The 22,458-nt window shown below is 35.6% G+C and overlaps 1 protein-coding gene and 1 long non-coding RNA gene across 14 annotated transcripts in view; one reads left to right on the forward strand and one right to left on the reverse strand.

The window, feature by feature from the left end:
- The window catches only part of CACNB2 (calcium voltage-gated channel auxiliary subunit beta 2), a 245,389-nt gene that overhangs the window by 27,369 nt on the left and 195,562 nt on the right, over positions 1-22,458 (reverse strand). For 9 of the 12 annotated variants that reach the window (XM_021540993.4, XM_021540992.4, XM_085573068.1 and 6 more), the window contains 7 exons: positions 18,562-18,684; positions 14,169-14,305; positions 12,262-12,338; positions 8,337-8,470; positions 4,879-4,959; positions 4,545-4,603; positions 1,434-1,543 (listed from right to left, as the gene is read on the reverse strand). In XM_021540993.4, coding sequence (XP_021396668.1) covers positions 1,434-1,543; positions 4,545-4,603; positions 4,879-4,959; positions 8,337-8,470; positions 12,262-12,338; positions 14,169-14,305; positions 18,562-18,684 — 721 coding nt within the window. Of the gene's footprint in view, positions 1-1,433; positions 1,544-4,544; positions 4,604-4,878; positions 4,960-8,171; positions 8,192-8,336; positions 8,471-12,261; positions 12,339-14,168; positions 14,306-18,561; positions 18,685-22,458 lie in introns of all 12 variants that reach the window. The other 3 variants (XM_021540997.4, XM_021540996.4, XM_085573069.1) reach the window with 1 other exon arrangement.
- LOC116183202 (uncharacterized) lies at positions 4,954-14,170 on the forward strand. Of its 2 annotated transcripts, XR_004147750.2 has the most exons (3): positions 4,954-8,295; positions 9,901-9,972; positions 10,868-14,170. It is a non-coding gene; the product is annotated as an uncharacterized LOC116183202 (long non-coding RNA). The 2 variants fall into 2 exon arrangements; XR_014953219.1 differs by lacking the exon at positions 10,868-14,170 and having other exon boundaries at positions 9,901-10,077.

Consider the following 22,458-nt stretch of genomic DNA (forward strand, 5'->3'; position numbering starts at 1 on the left):
CATGAGATAAAGGTGTACAAGATTGGGCAGCATTTAATTTTTTTTGATTTTTTCCTGTACAGAATTTGGTGATAGGTGACTCACTTGGAAGCTATAGACTATTTTCAAGCAAAAATTCACAGCTTTCCATATAGCTGAAAACAAAGGTTTTATGAAACAAATTTCAAGAAAGATAAGTCAAAATTTTTAAGGTGGAGAAGCTTATTCTAAAAAGTACTACTATATTAGGCAAGTGTTAAAAATTCAGTCACAGTTCAGGTATTGCTGGAAAATTTTTGTTGCAAAACTGATAAGAACTTACTTAATAGAATGAATGAAACTATTTTCTTGTTACACAAAATTTGCAATTTTTCAAGATGCAATGGTGTGTTCAGAGGAAACCAATCTCTCTCAACTTTATGTTTAGGAACATAAGAGGAACCTGCACCTCTGTAAAGGCAGAAACATGTGGCAAGTTCCCCTTTTTTTGGGTATTTGATGGGGGAATTGCGCAGGATTTATTATGGGATTTTGTCTCGTATCTCATTCAAGCCTTACACAAGTATGTAGATGTAGACTCCTGGCAGGATTCATCTTAGAATCACAGAATGGTTTGTACTGGAAGGGACCTTAAAGGTCATCTAGCTCCAGCCCCCTGCCATGGACAGGGAACCTTTCCATAGACCTCTTGGCTATTTCCAGGTGTCTCTACACAGGGAATGCACCAGTGACAGCAGCAGAGTCCTGCATACATCTCACTCTAGAGGAAAGGCAAAGTCAGTCAGGAATTAAGACTCCAAAATTATCATCTTTTCCTCCTAATTCTATGGACACCTTGTGATGGGAAGCTCCAGTGCAGCCACCTGTACTGTAAATGGTTACATTTAATTACAAACTTCCCAGCTAAGCTTCTTTTTGTTTCTGGGTAATAAATGTTTAATTGTTGATACAACTGGACAAGCTTCAGCACAAAAAGACTCATGCAAGATGACAGATATTTAGGCTATGAATGTAGCTGTATAGTTTTTTAAAAACATCTCTTTTTGCATCCTTCCTATTTTTGTACCAACCTTATGATTAGTTAAAACTGATACAAAATTAATGAAATCTGTGTAGCTATCACTACTAGTAATCTTAATAAAATAATGCATAATATCAATAATACTCATGTAATTCCAAGTATTTAACCAGAAGAACATGTCTTCAGATTTTATGTGGATTGCTGCCTCTCCCCACTGAGGCCAAGAGCAAAACATGAAAATCGAGCACAAACAGAATAAACCAAAATCAGCACTATAGGAAGTTTACCTGACAGTGATTTTAAAATTATTTCTAGTGACAGATTTCTGAATTATGGGAACAGCAGAGAGAAGGCTATTTTTAGCTTACACATATGAAATGAGAGTAGCACACTTCACAGGCAATTTGTAGATAGCATCATTTCAGGTACTTACCTAGGCTGGATCTCGTGTTAGACCGTTCTATGATCGCGTGCTTACTGGGATTGTTTAATACTGAGCGTTTGGCAAGCGAGATGTCTGCTGTGACTCGTGTAATTGATATACTGCAAAATAAATACAGCAAAATAGCACTGAACATTATTTATCTTTCAGGGATGTGGGGAGAAGTCTCGTTTAACACTAGAAGATGGCTAAGACTATAGGAAAACAAGTTCTCAGCAGCACAGTATGCTTCACCCAATGTGAACAGAGAAAAAACTTTTTCTAACTTAATACTGCTACAATAACTACTGATAAGTCATCCTCCTACACGTGCCTGGGGACAGGGGAGGCAAGATTAGGTTAGGGGTTGCTGCAGAAGAAGGGTCTCCAGGTCTGGTGAGGGTCTGACATTTCACCAGTATCCCCAGTATGAACAGGCTGGTTTCTCCTTTCCCTGACTTCTTGAATGGTACTGAATGACAACCTGGCTTACTTTAGCATACCTGTAAGGCATGTAGGGATATGCAGAATTAAATGGTAAAGGTAAGGCTTATTAGGGAAATGAGTCCAGCAATATAACTGAATGGGTTTTTTGTTTGTTTTGGATTTGGGTTTTTTGGCTTTTTTATTGTTCAGGTTACTAGCATGTGTTTTTCTAACAGAATGCAAGACCTACCTATAATTTTCCAGAAAGATTCATGCTAGCAATGAAATACTAGCACCTAAAAATAGGAACTTAGAGAAGCACATACTTGAAAAGCCTAGGTTGACTATCTGGCAGGCTCAGTTTTGTGTTTATGAGAAAAGATGAGCCAAGAAAGAAGTGGTTACTTTCAGATTTATGCACTGACCTGCTCCATAACATTCTGCATATTCTTTTTCCTAGGAAAGCAGTTACCTTGGTTTATTTTGCTTTACAGGGTCAAAATGCACCCTTAAGTTAGTTTTAAAACTCTGTGGTCTGATAAGGTTAGAGGTCACATTTTTCCAGTGCTGAGAGTGAAATCAGACTGATGATACTCTCTTGTTCTTCCTTGTAGGATTTTGCTTGCAATTTAAAAGAGGAAATGGATTTGCTAAGAAGTGGGAGGGCTCCTTTCTAGCAAGCACAGTCAGATGCTGTTTGTTCATCTGAAATGTAATCCAATAGGCCATTTCCCAATTAAGTCAACATGTGTATGCACTTATCTAAAAAATATCACAGAGCCAGAAGTTAATATGAAAAAACAGAATTATGTGCACAATATTGATTAGTAATATAATTTTAGAAATCTAGGGGTTATTGAACTTAAACTAAAAGCATAACCAAAGGTTGTGATTTCTGGCATAGCTCCTTACAGATAATGACATTTGTCTTAAAATGAAATCAAACATGTATATTGGGATACTTGCTAGTTTTCTTTATTTGCTAATGGAAGGACAGTGCAAACTCTTACAGCTTTTTGTTTTTTTTGTGTTGATTTGGATTCTTTTCTGCCAGTCTTTCTTCCTACAGGCAATAGTAAATTTTTGCCTTTTAAAATGAAATTACGATATACTGAACAATGCCAGATTTATCAGTCTGTTTGTCTATGAAAAATACTGTTTTTCATTTTAAGACATTATACCCTATTTCTGAGGACATTTTCATGTCTTTGAGAAATGTCACATCAGGAAGACCAAGTCTGCCCTCAAAACAAAGGGTGTGTATATTCATATTGCAAAACAATTGCAATGAAAGCAGGGACAACAGTGTGGCAGCTCAAAGCAGTAGCATGAAACTGAGAATCTCTGGTGCAAATTTGTTCAGGACCTTAAGTAATGATTCCAGTAGCTACTGAAGTTTGGGATTCTTCAAATCTGCTACTAAGACACAAATTTTGTTTGTAGTATTTGTGGATTCACCATGCCACAGCTGGATCTACAACTGAAGATCTGACGTTTTCTAAAATATTTAGACATGAAGATGTAATAATTTTCTTCTGTTTGCAACAAATGTTAACTTCCAATTCTGAAGGTGTGTTATGCAGGGTTTGACAATCCTGACTAATATAAAGAGGGATTACTAAAGTGGTTAGATATTGACATCATTATTCTGACTGAGAAAATCCACCAGCTTAAACCACAATGTGTGCTGTTTTAAAGAACTGAAGCTATTGACAAAAAAACCTCAGGCTTCCTCTTCAAAGTTTTGACAGCAGCAGGACACACAGAAGAGTGTTATGGATCTGACCACTTCCAAACTAAATAGAACATGCCTTGAAGTTACAGATTTTATTATAAGATCTTCCTGTTTTCACAATTTTTCCTCACAATGTAAACCAATTAGGACATATTAGTCTGGAGCTTGATCCATACCAATATAGTCATGTCTGGAGAATGCATCTCATGTCTCTGCTCCATGGGTTTCTCATGTTGGACTTATAGAGCAGGGCACTGCTTTTAGAGACAGAATATCATTTGAAATCTGTACCACTGTAATGTCTGAAGGCTCAAATACAATTCCTTGTGTTACAGACAAGTGTGCTGCAGCTACTCGGATCAGAACCCAGGGAGTGCAGCCGGTGTGCTGCCAAGAGTGACCTGATTTCAGCGAGGTAGGGCACTGTCCCACCCCCTCATCCCACTCCTTTTGAAACTTCCCACTACAGAGCCCAGAACTGCTGTCACACCAAGCTCCTATCTTAGGGAATCAAAAGTTTGACTATCCCATACACCAGATAGTCTGAATCTCATATCACTCTTTCCAAGTTGGATGCCAAGTGAGGAAGTAGAGCTGAGGAGGAACCGTGGGTCTTGCCAGTTTGCTCAAAACCTGGGAAGCATTGATGAGATATCACTTGAAAAATATTTAAAATCACTTTTTAATCTGTAGATAAATATCTAGCAATTTGGAGTGTGAATGTCACAGTCATCAAGAAGAAGACATCCTTTTTTCCACTCTCAACAAATATATGCCCCAGAACACTTCCCACTTCAACACAACGTCTGCATGCTCTGTCAAGGAAACTTCCAATCCACAGTTATAGTCCACTGATCAAGGAATGAGTTGTCATTTCTAATTTTGTCCAAAGTTATTATTTCTTAAAAACCTGGTAATACCCAAATGAAACCCGAAGTATATTTGCATTGCAAAGTACTTACCGCCCTTCGAATCTATGTTTTAAAAAATCAAATAATGCTTTTTGCATCATATCTGTTACCTAGAATGAAAAAACAACAAATGAATAATTGCACAGGAGATTCATAATACTGAATGCTAAGAATATTATAGAATAAAGCTGACAGTAAATCTCATATCTGAACAACAGGGTTGGAATGCAATTTATTCTTAATCTTAATTCTGAGATGAAGTAAAATAAAAAATAAGCAGCTATTCAGTAGGAGTAAAAACTGTCTGATGTTTGCCTGTGTTATAAATTATCAAATACAAAGGAAGCACAGCATTTTGTAACAACTATTTACAACAATCAGTTACCTCATATCCCTTCAGAGAAGGCCCCACTAAAACTACTGGTCGCATAGAAGGCACTACATCATAGGGAGGGATGTGCTCTGTCTGCAAAACAGAAAAAGTTTTCAGCATCACAACACTTAGAGAAAGTGTAATACACTCTTAAATATTGGGAACTCTGAATTTTCAGTAATGTCACAGAAATCTCAGATTCATTAACTTTTCCCAGGAACTGGTAGCACAAGACAAGGACATAAGAGGTTCAGGGAGTTCTTTCGAAAAAACTTTTCTTTGACTTTAGGGTTTCCTACTGTTTTCATATATACTTTGGATATTAAAAACTCTTATTATGGGTCATGCACATTTCGCACTGCATAATTCCTAACAGGTAAATTGAAAAGGTTATTTTCAACAACTAATGAAGTGAAATGGTTAATTCTACAGCTGCTTCTGTTTTCAACAGAAATTTTATAAAGGAAATTATGAAAGAGAAAACTAAAACAAAAGGGGATGAGAAAATACATCTTTTTTTTTTAATGTTCAGATCTGCCCATTCCTTGGAAAAACATTGTGACATCACTGCAAATTCTCATGGCAGCACTCAGTGTGACATCTACATTTGCACCCACAATTCAAATACAAATTAAATCAAAATAATGACTGATCAAGTTAGTATTTCTAGAAAATTATCATAAGCAAAGCTTGGGATAGCATTTCTTCCACTTTGGGAAGTTCTTGTCACCACCCAAGAATGGATTCTGGTAGTACCATGCTTACCAAAATACTAACTGATGTATCAAGCACAATTTCTAAAAAAGTATTCTTGCATACAGAGATAAAATAGATTGCTTCCTTTTTAAGTGTTGCAAAAATTTGATATTGTTATCACAATACAATACAAAAAGAAATAAACTATTAAGTTTGGTATTTTTTTCTTTTTTAGTAAATGGCTGTTCAGTATATATCACCATGAATGAATGGGGTCTAATCAGAAAGAGGTTTTTGTTCGTAAGGAAAGTTTTGGTTTATCTTTGTCTTGGGTATAAAAGATTGAAATCCAAACCCAGAAATGTGTGGGTGTTACAGAAAAAGAAATAGCAGATCTATTTTTCAAATGCTTACATAGTACAAATACATCAGTCAAGATCACAGAATACAGACATTGTTCATTGTTCCAGAACTCAATGTATCCCAAGGTGTTTCGCAATAACATTAAAATAAGTATATACATTCCAAAACACAAACCCACAAAGACAGACATTTATAGTGACAGCACACAATGCTACACAAGCAGCAGTCTAAAGCAGTCTATAACACAGAAAATATTTTTGTGAATGTCCCTCAATGTAATTAATTTTTTGTTACCTGTAGTTTCACAAGATAATTAATAACATGAGAATGAAGACCAGTGCCCAAGGCATCATAAGCATGTGAAATGAATTTATTTTTCACAGTACAGAATCTGACTCAACATGTTTCAAAGTGAACCCCTGCAATTAGGCTGGGCCTGTATCCAAAAGCAGTCCTCCTGTTCTTGCTAACATTTTAAGTAATCTGATAAGTGTATTTGAGACATATTAGAAGAAAAATTCATTACAGTTGTGTGAGTGCTTTTAGCATGAGTGCCCTGATGCAACAGATCTTTGTCTTAATGTGGCTGACTTAACAAAAGGCATTCATGCTAGAAGTTAACCAGCTATTTGGCAATCAGGGCAAGCACAGAAATTACCTTATTTGATGGAATATGGGGTACTTTTAAAATCTGTTCTGGTGCAATGGGCATTTTTTCTCAAATTTTTACAGCTTGAAATAATGAAGCTGTCAGCAGGAAATTGAGTAGAAGTTATCTAATGGAAGCATTAAAGTTCTTTAATTTAGCAGTAGAGAATCTAATATTTTCTAAGAGACTGGTACTGAACTATACAGCTTTCACTGCAGATTCAAGTTCAAATATGAACTCGGAATAAAAACTGGTAGATTTGAATATATGGCATTTACTCAGTGGTTTGACTCTGTAGATTACTTTGGGATGGCCATCCAGCACACAGTGTAAATGTCAGTATTACAAACCCCACTAACACAAGTAATGGTTTTGATATGGAAGAAAAGAGGCACCACAGAGTCAAAGAAAGATGTGGGACTAACCCTCTTCCAGGTCTAAGGTGGTTCATCTGGAAGCTACAGCTTTGAAAGATGCTTATGCAGACAGCATCCAATACATGTCAGCATGTATTATCCAATTAAAAATATGATGAAGTAAGAAATTACTCAGAAGTAAGAACCCACTGTTGATTTCTACACCAAAACTGAAGCCAACAGCAGTGACTTCAGAAAAGAGAAGGATTCAATACTATGTAAAAGAGTTCAAGAAAAGAGAGACAGAAACAAAGATCTACTTATTAAACATGAGAGCATCCACAGCAAGGACAACAATGTCACTTGGTACTGTGTAAGCGCTATAAAAGTCAGTTATTACCTGTAGATTTAAGTGAGTGGTTAAAACCAAATGAATGAGAGCTATGAAGACTACAGATTTTAAAACAAAACAGTCAAAATGTGGTATTTCACTACATAGTTTGACTACTACCTAATGTCTTGCTAACTTACTCCAGCAAAGGCCCTAGAAACCTATTGCAGCTTTTTGCAACAGGATGTCAATTGCATAATTCTGTAGTTATCTAGGTTATCTGTGGAGAAACATAGGCTCTCCTGGGAACCACCAGTACCACTTCCAATAGCTGAGATACTAAAAAAGTCTCACTGATGGATGGCAAGAACATTTGGCTGGTAATTTATACATAACAACAGGAAAAATCTGAAGTAAACTGTCAAAACAAGTCTGAGGTTTTCCATTGGTCTTGTGCACTTGCCGACTTTGCACCTAGTGAATTAGAAGCTTAAGTATAGACTAAATTAAAAATAGAACGAATTTGACAATTTGTTTCCAAAGTCCAAACTGAATATCTGATAGATTCCAATAATGATTTCAACAGACTGAGTAATAAAGAAAAAAACCCAAAAACTTAAGAAAGATATAGAAAGAATAAACATGCACTAGAGAGGTGCATTACAATGCTAAAAATAATTTTTCTCAAACATTTCAGAAGTGTGTCCTTTTATTCCATCAAAAAGGATAAGTACATAGCAGAGTTTCACAGACACACAGAACTTTTGCCTGTTTTCCTGTAATGAATCCACTATCAGCTCAACACATTTCTTCATCCTTAATTCTAGAATAGCTGCATTCTTAATCTGGAGTCATAATGCTAATGATGCCAGTGGCAGGATGAACACAGGCAATGTTGATATAAACTTACCGATTTCTGCTTCTGCTTAGCTACAGCAGCATGGAAAAGAAACAAAGAACAACAAAGCATGCGTGTTATTGGCTTGTCAAAGGACGCAGACAGTTAACAGGACTAGAAATGCGACGCAGTGCAGGTGAGCAGGTGCACAGATGGGAGCTTGGAAGTTGGTGTTACCTTCTTAAAGAAGGGCATTCTTTTCTCTTTGGAGTGGGGTGATGTTACACTGTTTGCACTGGGTTTGGGGGAGCGATGGTTTGCTGGAATATCATTTTCTTCTGCATCTAAGCCAGTGGCATCTATGTCTACAGCTATATACAGACAAACAATTCAGAATTATCAGATGACAGGGAAAGTAAAGATAGGTTAAAAAGGAAATTACAGGTAAACAGAAATAAAACTGTCCAGAGTAATAAATAAAGAAATAAATAAAAATTAAAAGTTGACCATGAGAAAAAAAACTACAATAAAATGAAGGGAAAAATTTAAAGGTGCAGTACTTTAGGATTAAAAGACAGAATGTGATCTGTAACAGCTACTGTAATATTTACAAATTAGACCAATGGCCAAGTTTGTTCTTGTTACACCAGTGTAAATCCAAAATATTCACTTGAATAGATAAGACTTCCACCAATGTAGACAACAGAACTTGGTCAACAAATCAAATAATTTGGATTATTTTATAGCAATGAACACTAAATGAAAATGGGTATCATCAATTGAAATTTGAAATGTTACTACTGTGTCGATGGGAAATGAAGAATTAGAAGAAAAATCACTTTTGACGACAAAATCAACCAGATATTGGTACAGTTTTATCTACATTTATCTCAGGATGGACTATAATAGGCATTTTTAATATTTTAAATAAAAATGCATTGTACTCATAAGATACATTTATTGGGAATATCTAAACATAGATCTACTAATAATGAAAACTAAAAAGAATGGATAGCAGAAGAAAGGAAATTATCCCAGCTTAGCTCAGAGACATGAATCTTATGTAAAGAGTCAGGATGTAGGCAGGGTAAAATGGAAATGAATACAATAAACCACTGCTGTTCAATCTCTACCCCAAAAGAATATGTAACAAAAAATGCTTATACCATAACCACAAATTATTTACCCTTTTTAGCAAGTAAGTAATAACAGTTTCAACTGGAATCCTGACAGACTCAGTAATAAATACACTTTCAAAATGCAAAGCCGTATTATCCTGAATGCTGAGTAGAACAGGTACCTGCCAACGACATGTAAAACCAAACAAAACCTTTCTTATTTACAACAATCAATCTTGATCTTATGTAGTGGTTTAAACTTGCTTTCAGCAAGCAAGCAGATGCTTGTTCACAAAAGCAGATGTTCACAAAAGTGAACCATAAGCAGTCATACATCACCACCCTTGTGTGTGAAGATGTTACCCACCCCTCTGGTAACACACACTTATCTTGACATGCCAGGATGTCAAACCGAGCCTAACCCTAAATAGATCTGTAAGCAGAATAGTTTGTATTGACTTTATCCAAACCCTTAGTTAATCATCGCAAACTATGAAACCATCTTAGTGACATGATTCATCTGATTCATGAGTGGGACATCAACTAATAGCATGTGCTATTAAATTATGTAACAAATAAATATTTCTGTCAAGCATACGTGCAGCTACTGATGTAACAGACACTTGTGGCAGCAATCTCTTTTGTTTGCGTAACGTACATTTTCCTATTTGAATTATCCACAGATCTAATGCCTTGATGCCTGACATTTCCTGAGTTACTGTGCCTTTGAGTCTGTCCTTCCAAGGAAAAATCCAGTGAGTAGATCCTCATCCTGTTTCTATAATCCTGCTCCTAAAAACAACCACAGAAATCATACAACATTTTCTTCTTGCAACACTGTTCCTAAATCCTCTTCATAATTATAAAAAAACCATATTATATTTTCTTGATACAGGCCAGCACAGATGCTGTAAATCACTCACAATAAGACCATGAAAACTCCTTTGGTACTATGCTCAACTGAAATTGTCAGTAAAGAAAAATCAGTTAACTCAAGCTTTGATCAGCAGAATTTGATCAGCTAGTTACCAATACCTCCTGCTTTCTTTCTCAGTCTTCACACTATGGAATATCTCCTATGACAATTCTTTTACTGTTAAATATCTTTAGTTTACTAGGGTCTTTTCAGTCATTTTCAGCATTATTCTTACCCAGTTTGGTGGCTTAATAGGACTGTGTGGATTGTTTACTATATCAATATTCATTATTTTAATGGATATTAACCTCTCTTTAATTTGTTTTTCACTGGTTCTTCATCTTGTTTGTGTGGGCTTTTTTGTTTGGTTTTTCTGTGGCACTATTTTATATTGAAAAAACCCATCCCTGACTCAAAGTAAATAATGAAATTAACTTATTCAGTTAGTATTCTTCAACTTATGAAATAATTGATGTATTTGTATTGATGTATTGATTATACTTTCAAAGAGAGAAGGTGTAGGAATAATAACTGAATTGTCCTTCAAAGTCACTTGAATTCTTCTTCTAGTCCTAAACAATGCCTTTTTCACCTTTTTTAGGATGTCATAGCCAAAAAAATATTGTAGACTCAAAATCTTGGATGCCAGAATAAGTTAATGTGCACTATCCATACATATTTTCAAATCTTCACTGTAACTGAATACACTTTAACAGATTTCCTTCTTTCTCCAGAAAACCATGCTTCTTGAAAGACAGTGTCTGAAGAAACAACTCAATGCAATGAAAATTAGAGGATGGGTGACAGTCAGCTGGTAATCTACATGATATCTATGCTCCTAACTCTAAATTCTGTGCAACATTTTTGAAATACATGTACTGATCTTCAAGTGTTTTTTGATAGCAAATTATATTACAGTATTTCACATGCTCTAACTATAAAATTACAACATAGGTTGAGTCAATGGACAATTTCACTACAAAAATGCAGTTGTTGAAAAAGTTGGCCTTAACAGGAAACACATCATTTTAAAGCCATCAGAAAATAAAAGATTAAGGTGTGTTCTACACACTTATTACAAACATACATTAGTAACTAATACAATATTTTCAAAAGAAAAGAGAAGTTAAACTGAGGTGGAATTTTTATAAACAAACTGCAATTTCAATAAAGTTGGTTGTTACTAACAAATCCATGGTTGCACAAGACTGATACATTTTTAAATTGATTGAACCAAATGAAGCACTACCAAAACAGGATTTAATTTCTCCGTCTCCCTTTTAAATGACCAAGTAAATACTTTAAAATCTTCAGGCTCATTTTAAGATGCCTGCTCTGTAGACCAGACTCCATATAAATGAGTATGATTGAAGATCCATGTCTTTGCCCTAGTAAAAAAGGCACTAGCAACACCGATTAATATTTTCTGTTTTCAGGTATTTACAATGTATATGAGAAGATAAAACATCCAACAACACAGCAGCTGAATTCAATAGCAATTCTTTTTTTGATCTTCTGCTGAGCTTTTTTAATGGAGCTAATGCCAGCATCCTCCCCCAACTTGCCACATATTTGCTTCATACCATGTGAATCCAACCTAACTAAAGTTAAATATGTATGTTGATGCTCTACGTACAAAATAGAATATTTGAAAAATTTGTCAAAGGCAAGACATATCCAGCATCCTAGAATTATGTGAAGTGCATCATCATGATCAGAATTATGAAACTAAACGTTCCTGATGTTTTAAAATAATACCTTTCTTGATGCTATTGCAGAAACCTCTCAGGAACTTCTATTTTTATTGCTGCTTTTTCTCCTGTACAAGGAAGCATTCAGACCAAACCTTCCACTATCCTACTGTAATGTAATCTCACAGATCTATTATGCCTCTGCTACAAAACTCTGTGGTAAGAGCAAAAAGGGAATTTTGTGCATTAATTATTGTCTGAACTTGCTGGCATTGACTCCATTACTTCCAACCAATCCAAACCAGCCTCATCTGGAAATAGGCCAGGTTTTACCTAAGAAGAATGGGAAGTAAAAAGAAGAAAAGGTCTAATGGTACATGAATTTTAACAGATTAGGTTCATGAGTCTCTTTACTGAAGGGTTCACAACCTACTCACCAGATGATGGAGGCGTCGATTTTCTGGAACTAGGAACGATGTCACCCAAACTGGATGAAGAGTTTCCTCCTGATTTACTGGAGTAAAGTAATATATTAATTTGAAGTTCTGTAGCTTTCTCAATATTTAATCTAGTTTATTTATTATATGCCTTCTAAATGAGGTGCTAGCTGTGAGACAAACTGTATTTCTGGCAGAGGTATAAAATATACATCTCCCACAAAATGCGTGTACATTTTGAGACCTGAGGAACTGCAAACATCAATCATACTTCCTGTGCTGCTGTGCAATTTATTCTGCTGCTCTCATTTCCTCAGTATTTTAATACAATTCAGTAATTCATATGGCTATTGGTATATATTAATTAATATTACTGCCCATTAAGAGTAATTCTTAAGCCAGTGAGCATATCTGTTTATTTCAGCTGAGGAATTATTGATAAATTGCTAATGAAGATGAGACTGTCCCTATCACCTTTTCAATTTAATTAACGTACAAACCCTTTTAACCCTTTTGCTTTCTCAATACAATATAGCACTTAAGAAAAAAAGTCTCTCAAAGCTAAACCAGTCTAAGGTTTTTGTCAAGTTCTGCTTTGTGAAAACCTATCCAAGTAGTGAAAATGAAACAACAGTTCTTGTCTTTGTTATTTCAGTTACCATAATGAGAAAAGCTCTGAAAAAAAATGTAAGAAAGGTTATTTCACTCTTCAAATAATTCATGTGATAGTACTAGTTTCCACTTTCTCTGTCTTGAAATATTAATAAGTTAATGCATTTTTGGTGTAGGACAATGTTATCTTCAGTGAGAATTTCTGGAGAATGGAAGCCTCTACAATTTGGAAAAGAACCAAATCACTGGAACACATCTGGCTGTCCCAGACGTGTCACTAGAGGAATAAGGATCCAGCATCTTTCTGCTGAGGACCGCATGCTCATGGGAAAAGCCTTTGACAGCTGGTGAATGCAGCTGAGCACTGCCCAATCACAGTGTCCTACTCTAGGCACGCTCTACAAACATTGCTGCCCTTTCTATAGAGATAGGAAAGCATTTCTGGCTTCCTGAATGGTTCCTAGCTCAGTTCCAGGTCCATCCCACTCAAATACACTGGGAATATTTTTTCCTTTATACTCAATTTGCTTCCACAGGTGTTACTAGAAAACTACTTTATTAAGAATTCGAGAGTAAAGGTGACATTATTCTATCTTGTAGTATTGTTCAGAATATCTAGAAACAGTCCTTTTTCTTATGCAATGATGGCTGCAGTCAGAGATAACAAATGACTTAACATGAAACTTCCATCATAAAATGTAGTGTTCTTAAAAGCTGTGGTTGTAGGCAATGAATTTGACAAGACTGTTTTTTCCCTACGAGCTAACTAACAGGCACTGGCTCTGGCTTACAAGTAAACTCATCTTAACATTTTCTGTAATTTCTAAAATTATATTTAAATGTGTTTAGAAATGGAAGGATCATCAAAACAATTAAAAATGCTAAAGAATTTAGACAAAGCAATTTTAAGTAAAACAATTAACTTAGTAAATGTAATATTAAATGTAAATGTATAGATAGTAAATATACTTACTGTAATGTATATTAGCAATTATTTTACAAAAAAGGAAGGAAACCATTTCAGTGGTAGGCCACCATAGATTGCCAATTTAAATATCTCCTTTTCTCCCAAATAGCAATGATATTAATAAGCTTATTAATTATCAATATAATATGTAAAATAATGTTATATATAATAAATAATATAATTCATTATATATTAATTTCTTCATTGATCAAAAATGTTTGTAGCTTCCACTAACAACATTTAGGCACATATATGACTGATACACAGCACCAATTTCCAAGTTGTATCACAGACAATGTTGCTATTATTAATGATTTCTTGTTATTACCTGGAGTAGAATTTTCCTTGTTTTGCCTTTTGTTCATGCTGCAGCCTCATGTTTTCTAGTTTGACTGGGCTTGGTATGAATCCGATTTCACAGCCTTCTTTTACCAATCGTCCTATCCACCAGTCATTATTAAATTTCTACAGATTAAAAAAAAAAAAAAAAGAAAAAAAGAGTAACATACTAAGAAATTACTGTATCTGGGATAACTTTATTATTAGTTTTAATTTGCAGCTATGCTATTTTTTGTAATTCTTCCCTGCAGTTAATCACTGTGCTATGTTATTCTGGCAATGAAGAATTGTGGTAATTTTCAGAAATACATTAAAATAATTATTCCTTTCAAATTATTAAAATCCACAGTCCTTTGGTGGAAAACTTCCTGTAAAGTCTTCATGCTTCTCCCTGGTTATTATTTCTACCCATTTCACCATCTTTATTTTTAATTGCTTCACAGTCTCCTCTCATATATCAGAGCTGCTTTTGTTCTCCCTTCATGGTTCTCCTTGGTGGACACCAGAGACTTAGGATCCACTCTCACCTACTGCTAGAATTTTTATAGCTCTGTAATAATCTATTTTTCTTATTCTATTTTATTCAGTTCTCTATTTAAATTAAAAAATACTACTTCACAAATTCCCCCACTTCTCACTAAAATCTTCTGAAATATGATTGAATTTGGCTGCTTATATATACCCTACTTCAGATAGCTCACGTGATCTGCATCTCAAACTCACCATCATATATCCACAAGGAGCAGATATCTCTGGATAACTAAAAAAACCTAACAATTACACAAGTTCACCAGATGGTCTAATTAACGGAATTTCAGCTCTGTTAAATATGAGATATTGACTACTTTAACTCAGCACCTTTATTCACACACCCCCCCCCACACCATGTGTGGGAGAGGTTGGTTGATTTGCAGAGGTTTATGCAGCAGAACTATTTGTTTTTTCCATCCTTATTTATTCACCATTTTTGAAGGAGAATAGGTCCCTCATGTATGGGTCCCACACGCAATACCTCTGGTGTTCCATGGGAATAACTATCATCAAAAAAGGAATTTTGCGTAATTTGGATTATTTATGAAACTTTGAGAATATATGAATGTGAAGAAAGTAGCTCTCTTGAACCTGAAGCTATTAATGTAGATATCATAGTGCATATTTAATTACAGAACAAGCAACTTTAACTGTACAGTTAGGAATAAAACATATAAAATATGTGGGCTCCCCTAAAAAGAAATTAATTTTACCATCATTGGTGTATTACTGATATACAACCTACATTGCAGTATTATCTTTCACTTCGGCAGCTATAGAGATCTTGTAGTGCTTGAGACCAAGTGTAAGATATTCCAGCTAACAAAAAATAGATATTAAAATAAAAGCACTTTTAAGCTCATAAAACATAAGGATATCTATAATATCCATCCAATGGGATGCCTTTATGAGTAAGAATACCAGCATTCCAGGGAGCTATTCTGGAATAGCAGTTTCTCAAAGCTGTATGAGACTAAAATGTATTATTAAAATTATACCCTTTCATTATGAAAGGCTAACTAAATCATTAACTTGGTAAAAGGAAGAGATAGATAATATAAAAACACCATTGAATTAAAATCTGAACAGTCACTATTTTTGTCCCACAGTACAACAGATTACCACGCAACAATATTGATTTTATTAGACGCAATAGAAATCCTAAATCCATAGGAATTTCTTCCTATAGAAATAAAAGCATACTTCTGCAAGGTTTCAAAGATAAATGTTGTGTCAGTATATGGAAAGTATAAGATACTTTTAAAAGTCAATAATAACACACTATTAATAATAGTGTAAACACAGTATTAATAATAATACTTTCTAATTTTAAATTTTTTTTTAAATCTTGGTAGAGAGGTGTCCAGCTCTCAAGTTGTTGGCTCAGGTGAGTGATTCTTTGTAATTCACCTGTGTTTCGAGTGCCAAAGGAAATACAAAGATTAATTAAACACAGAACAAAAAAATGACCATGCTTTAAAGCCTCAAAAGATTCATAAGTTACTATGATGCAGCAGTTTCTTCATGCAGGAAGGAATCCATCATCCTTATGTGTACTGAGTTTTAATGAATGTAAACTAATAATGAAGATAAATTTCCCTCACACTCAATCACTGCAGTGCTTTTCATCACTGTCCATTGTCATTTTGAACTGAGGTTTTTCTTGTTTGAGCCATCTCAGAAGCACAAATTGGTGAACAGCCCTTTCAGACAAAAAGAGGACAGCACTGTCCAGTATGGCATCCTTATGCAGGCAGAAGCTACTGGAGATTAATTTAGCTTTCTTTATTTCTAGCAACAGATTAGATATAAAATACATAAGCAACACTGCATTTTATAGTCTAATATGTTTTTTTCTTTAATCTGCATAAATAATTAAAGTTTGGATAATTCAGTTTCCCGAGAATTACCTGCAGGGAGCAACAACATTACTGAAAGAGAATACCTGGTGGGATACAGAGCCCTGGAGGACAAGCAGGGCCTGGCAGAGAAGATGGAGGGGGAGGACATGGCTGTGCAGGGAAGGGCTGGGTCTGGAGCACCCTCTGAAGGAGCTTCAACCCACCCAGACACAACAGCTGCTGCCAAATGCAGGGCAAGAGTCGTAAGTCCCAGTGTGACTCCTAGTGGATCCCTTCCCTTCTCGCCATTCCGGCGGCACAGCTGACCTGGTCCCAGGGTCCCTTCCCAGCCAGCCTCTGCACCAGCACCAGTAATAACCTCTCCTCAACAGCTTACAGAGAAAACCAGGTGTTTCTAAAGGCAATCAGCAGAGAATTCCATTCTAACACACCTGGGATTGCAGGAACATTTTAATCTATTTTTCCACCACTCAATGCTACATGTAGCCACAGACAATGTAAGAACTCAGACGAGCTAAGCTTCCCTTCAAGGCATTTTGGAGATCTGGAAAAGTTCAGGAGACTTTTCCTTCCAGATTTTCTCCCACATATATATATATCCGAGACTAAGTTGTGCTGTGAAGAAAAATGTATTAACTTTTAACAGAAAACTGCTAACCCTGTGTGTCTGGTTTATATGGAAACAGGGGAAACACTTGATGTAATATCTGAGATTACTGCTTCATTTGAAGTGCAGATGGAATACATGAGTACACAAAATCATTTGATCAGACCAAACTGAGCCTTATTTTCCAGTGCTTCAAGACTCACTGGAGAAGGCTGATGGTTTTCTCTTGTCAGGACTATGTGCCTGCTCATCTCTTCTTTTGTCACAAGACAGAGTAGAGCAATTCTTTCACACTATCATCAGTCAGAAAGTAATTTTCCTTCACCATATACAGTCTGAATCAAAATTATTCTCTTTTTGTGTGTTTAATATATATGAAAAATTACAACCATTAGCCAAGTCTGTTTCTTGTGTTCCTTTAGTCTCTCTCCACCTGTGTTTCTATCTCTGTATTAGGGATGTTTCTTTCTTCCCCAAAGCACTGTGCTAGTAGAATCATTATGCATCATAAATCATAACTACTGAGGGACTTTTCCATAGTCTAAAATGAGGTAAAGACATGGCTAGGTTGCTCTACCTTAAACTAACCTTCTATTTATTTTCCTATAATTTTCCATATCCAGATGGGCTGTTTTGAGACAAACCACCATGGATTATGACCAAAAGCTTAGAAACCTTTTAAACCTTTGAAAATGAAGGAGTCATTCAAAAGGCAGCAGCAGGCTACAGAGAAGGGCCTGCATGTGAAAGTCACCAAGTTATTTTTTGGGAGTGTCTTGCAAGGAGCAGAGAAAGAGAATTACTTTAGGTGTTTAAGAACAACAGGAAAAGAAAACCAATGCAGCAAATGCAAAGCTCATTTATTGACAGTTGCAATTATCTTGAAACATCTTTCCAGTTCTTCAGCATGTAACTGCTAACTAAATTTTGTCTGTGCCAGGGAAATAGCTTTAGTTAAAAAACAGGAGACCTGAGAATTATGGGGTTAAATGAGATGCAGTCATACAGATAAAAGAGAAGCAACCCTTGGCTGCTGCATCACAACAAACCCTCACAGTACCAGATTAGAAAAAAAACCCCAGAACTATTTCATCTTTGAATAGTCAGACATAGGCATTTAAACCTATAAATAAGCTATTTTTACTAGAGAAGGAAAGTACTTGCTTTCTCAACTTCACTAATTTGATCATAAGAAATTTGTGCCATTGCTTCTACAAGAACAGCATTTAAAAGAACATTCAATTCCTTATACACTGTTAGCTTCTTTAACATTTGTAAAGTGCTTTGGCAATGTGAAGTGTTATCAACATTGCAAAATAGTAGCACTATTACTCAAGTATTCCCTTAAAGAGTGATTCACTTACTCCTCTGGTTTTACTTACTTCTTTAACATGAAGAAAATCTTTAGCCTCAAATGAGATGGCCATGCCTGGGACTGGGACATCATCTTCGTGAGCTGCACTGTACCCAACATTTGTCCGAACTGCAAATGCAACAGGTTTTGACTGCAAAATAAAAGATGAACATCATGAAGATTTCCCTTGCAAACACATACATATGTACAAACATATGCAGAGGAGATGATATATCTATGTTATGCTGTTAAAATCATAAAAATTACAAAGAAATCTCAACACATTCATGCAAAACATAATGATGACTAGTTTTTACTGACAATAGTTATTAATATCAGCAAATTTCATAGAATACGGATTTTAAGTAGGTGATAGAGCTCTGAATTAATCTGAGGTAAGTCATGTCAATAATAAGTAATCACAAACAATTTGTCAGCTTGCAGTGCTGCTGCAAGTTCAGTGTTTGGGGCTGCCATAAGAGGTGGATTTTCAAAAGCTACTAAAACCTAAGCTCCACAGACAATGGGGCTGCAAAAGGAATTGCAAGGGGAGCTTGGCCCTGCACCAGCATTGCTCCTTCCACTCCATTCTTGTCTGGGCATCCACATGATGGTCACCTCAGGATCATTCTAAGGCTGATCCAAGTGTCACCCTCACAGTTTCAGCCCCCAAGAACTATGTGGTGAAATTGCAAATTTGGAGAAGAGGTGCCATCAGTTGCCAGTAACCCCTAAGCAAGTCACCTCACTGCACTCTGAGAGCAGAGCAATGTGCCTTGAGATCATCATGTCATTACCTAATACCAGCCACAGAGATCTGTTCATTTCCCTAATTCTTTCTTACACTCCTAGCTGACATCAGTGAGTTAGAGGATTTTCCTGAGTTTTGTTTCAAGAAGCAGTTGCCAGAAGAGTCACACAGAAGCCTCACATCTGCACAGCATCTCCTTACCAGCACCACCAGTGCTGAGCACCTCTCTGCACAGGTATGGAAATAGAAGGTGCCATCCAGCTCAGCCCAGCGACAGCTACCAAGGGCTTCCTCTTCTCAAAGGTACAACCATTTTACAGGAGAACTTTTTTTCTGCTTTATTCTAGGCTAAACAACACTTGAGCTTGCTCTCCCCACAGAAATTATGACACAGTATCCCTAGGCTCCACCACTGAAGGACCCACCACCCAGGCTGAACCTTTAGCCCACTTTGTCATAACCAGAAAAAACTATTAGAAGGGCATCCTGATATGATTATGTATTCATGATTACATTTCTGAAACTGGGCATTTGTGAGAACAATAATCCAAAACTAAAGTTTGGTGATTTCTGCACATAAATTAAAATATCTTGCAGTGTTGACACAATGGGAATATCCACTTCCTAACAGCCCAAACTCATATCTTCATTATCTCCTCTATAATTTTCTCAGTGTTACTTCTACTATTACCCTACATAAAAGATACCAAACTATTACAGAACTAGTCATGCCACAAAAAAAAAAAAGGAGTCACACAGGCACTGGATTCAGTGATATTGTTAATCTTCCTTAAAATAAAAGACCTAATAAATTACTGGATTTAAATATTCATACAAACCCTCAAAACTTTCCTGAATGTGAAAATTACTGACTAACAGAGTTGATGCTTTCTATACTATTACTAATTTCAACACTCAAAATACAGATAAGAATAAGCATTTAATTGTCAAATCTCCTAAGCAATGCTTACCATCAAATAGTAGATAATCAAATAAATAATTCCCTATTATTAAGAATGACCATTCTGTATGGCAGTGACCTGTCACTATAGAAATATATTTCAGAACAGGAATGCATTTATTAAGGAGCAATCTGTGTCAAATGCTGATAGTATGCTTGCTTATCCATTCTCACATTGCTATATCCTCTAGCAAATAAAAAAAAAAATGCTTAACCACTGTTTCTTACTCTTAAAAGTAAGAGTGGATGAAAGATTTTAGGTTGATTAATGACATTAAGATCTTGGCAGCATTGCAACAGACAGACATCTCCAGGAAGTTAATGTCCTTGACATACTTTTTAGAAGTTATCTAAAATTTCCTGTTAGAAGACAACACCTGACTACCCAAGGAAAAGAATACAATGGAAACTACTCCACAACTATCTCAATATGAAAGAAAGGTAACAGGTGAAAGTTCTCTGTCATTCTCTGCCATCAAAAAAATGTAAAACTCTGAGCAGAAAAACGAAGCAGAACATTGAGTTACAGATATGGACAGAAATGGTATGTCCCATTTTAGATACTTGCCACACTGGTAGAAAGGGAGACTAAATTATCATGGGATTAGACTGCAATAAATCATCTAATTGAATATTTAAAACTAATTAATTTATAGAAGTTAAATGCTATCCTTTTTACGTAAATAAATAATTCTGAAGGCTTCATAGCACTATCAAATTAAGTACTTTTCCTGAACTACATTGTCTTGAACTAAAAAAGCCCAGTTGTTATGCAATTAGGGTCTTATATAAAAAGAAAAAAAAACCTGACACATGCATATGAATATTTGAAAATGTATCTAGCATTTGCTTACATATCCTGCAGTTCTAAAATAAGACTGGGTCAAAAGAGTTAAGCACTTGCTGTTCATTCTCTAAATTTCCATGAAAATGGGATGGCAGTTTAGCACTCAGTTAATCCACAGGCTGGACTACAGGGACAGATGCTCCCAGATGTTAAACAGTTTAACATGTCATGTCTCTCCAGAGAAACAAAGTAGTCTGGAAAAGTTCATTTATCTTCAAAATGAACACTTCCATCTTGTTTTTCTTTTCTTTTCTGGTAGAAGTACAACATATAACCATCTAAGTAAACCCCTAAGGAGAACAATCAGACCATGAACATTGCCATCATCTATACTATTAGGGCATAAGGGAACACACTCTGGAGTGAGGTTCTTCAAGAACCAATTTCAGATTCTGATATAAACTCAGAATATAAATCAACAAAATCATATTCAACAAATGTTTAACCAATTTTGACTGTACACTTTTGTTAACAAACATAAATTAAAGTGTGTCTAGAGCAACCTTACACAACTTTCTCTTTTTCTATCTGGATCTCACCTCTTCCTTTACAAATTATGTTTATTTTTCACATCTTCATACCAACCCTCATTACTAATTTCATACCATTTACAGTATTATTATACTTTACTACTTATAGTTTCTTGTGCCATGATTAACTTGTATTGAATGTAAACAAAAGAATTTGCATGTGTCTCAGCCAATTTGTCAGTTTGTACCTGCTTGGTTCAATTTGTAGTCAAGAAATATTTCATTCAATAACAGAGCAAAAGAATACAATCTGTTCTCTAGTAATGTACTTAAAACATGACAGGACCTTTTTTTTCCTCTAACTAATTTCAGATTTTTTTATGCTGTTCAATAAACCCAATGAAGGCAGCCCCTGGGTATCCCAGCCAAGGAGGCAAATTTTCTGTTGTAGAATTTGCTCACAGAACAGGTCATCTCTCTCATGGTCACTAATTTTGGAATTGTTGCTTGATAATCAAAGTATCTCTATTCCTCATCCACTAGCAGGATGTAGAAAAGCTGATGAAAACATTCTCCAAACCACTTTTGCCTACACTTGGACTTGACCTAGGATCTCCGATCCATCTTATTTCTTACTCTGTTACATCATCCTCATAGTAGAGGCACCTCTGTATTTACACCAGTTCAAATTAATTCAGAATGCACCTTTATGAAGGCAATGCCAGCTGAGACAAGAACTGACTCAGAAAAAGATTACAGTTACCATTTTGACAAAATTATCGTCAAAGCTGGTGTCTGTGTTAGAGTTCAGAAAATGTGTCTCAAAGCAAGTTCAATCCCTCCCTATTTCTAAAGCTACTCATCTTTCATCCTATTCACTTTTCACACATGCATGC

This window comes from Lonchura striata, chromosome 2 (assembly GCF_050655825.1).
Source record: "Lonchura striata isolate lonStrDom1 chromosome 2, ASM5065582v1, whole genome shotgun sequence".
In the NCBI taxonomy this organism is placed as follows: domain Eukaryota; kingdom Metazoa; phylum Chordata; class Aves; order Passeriformes; family Estrildidae; genus Lonchura; species Lonchura striata.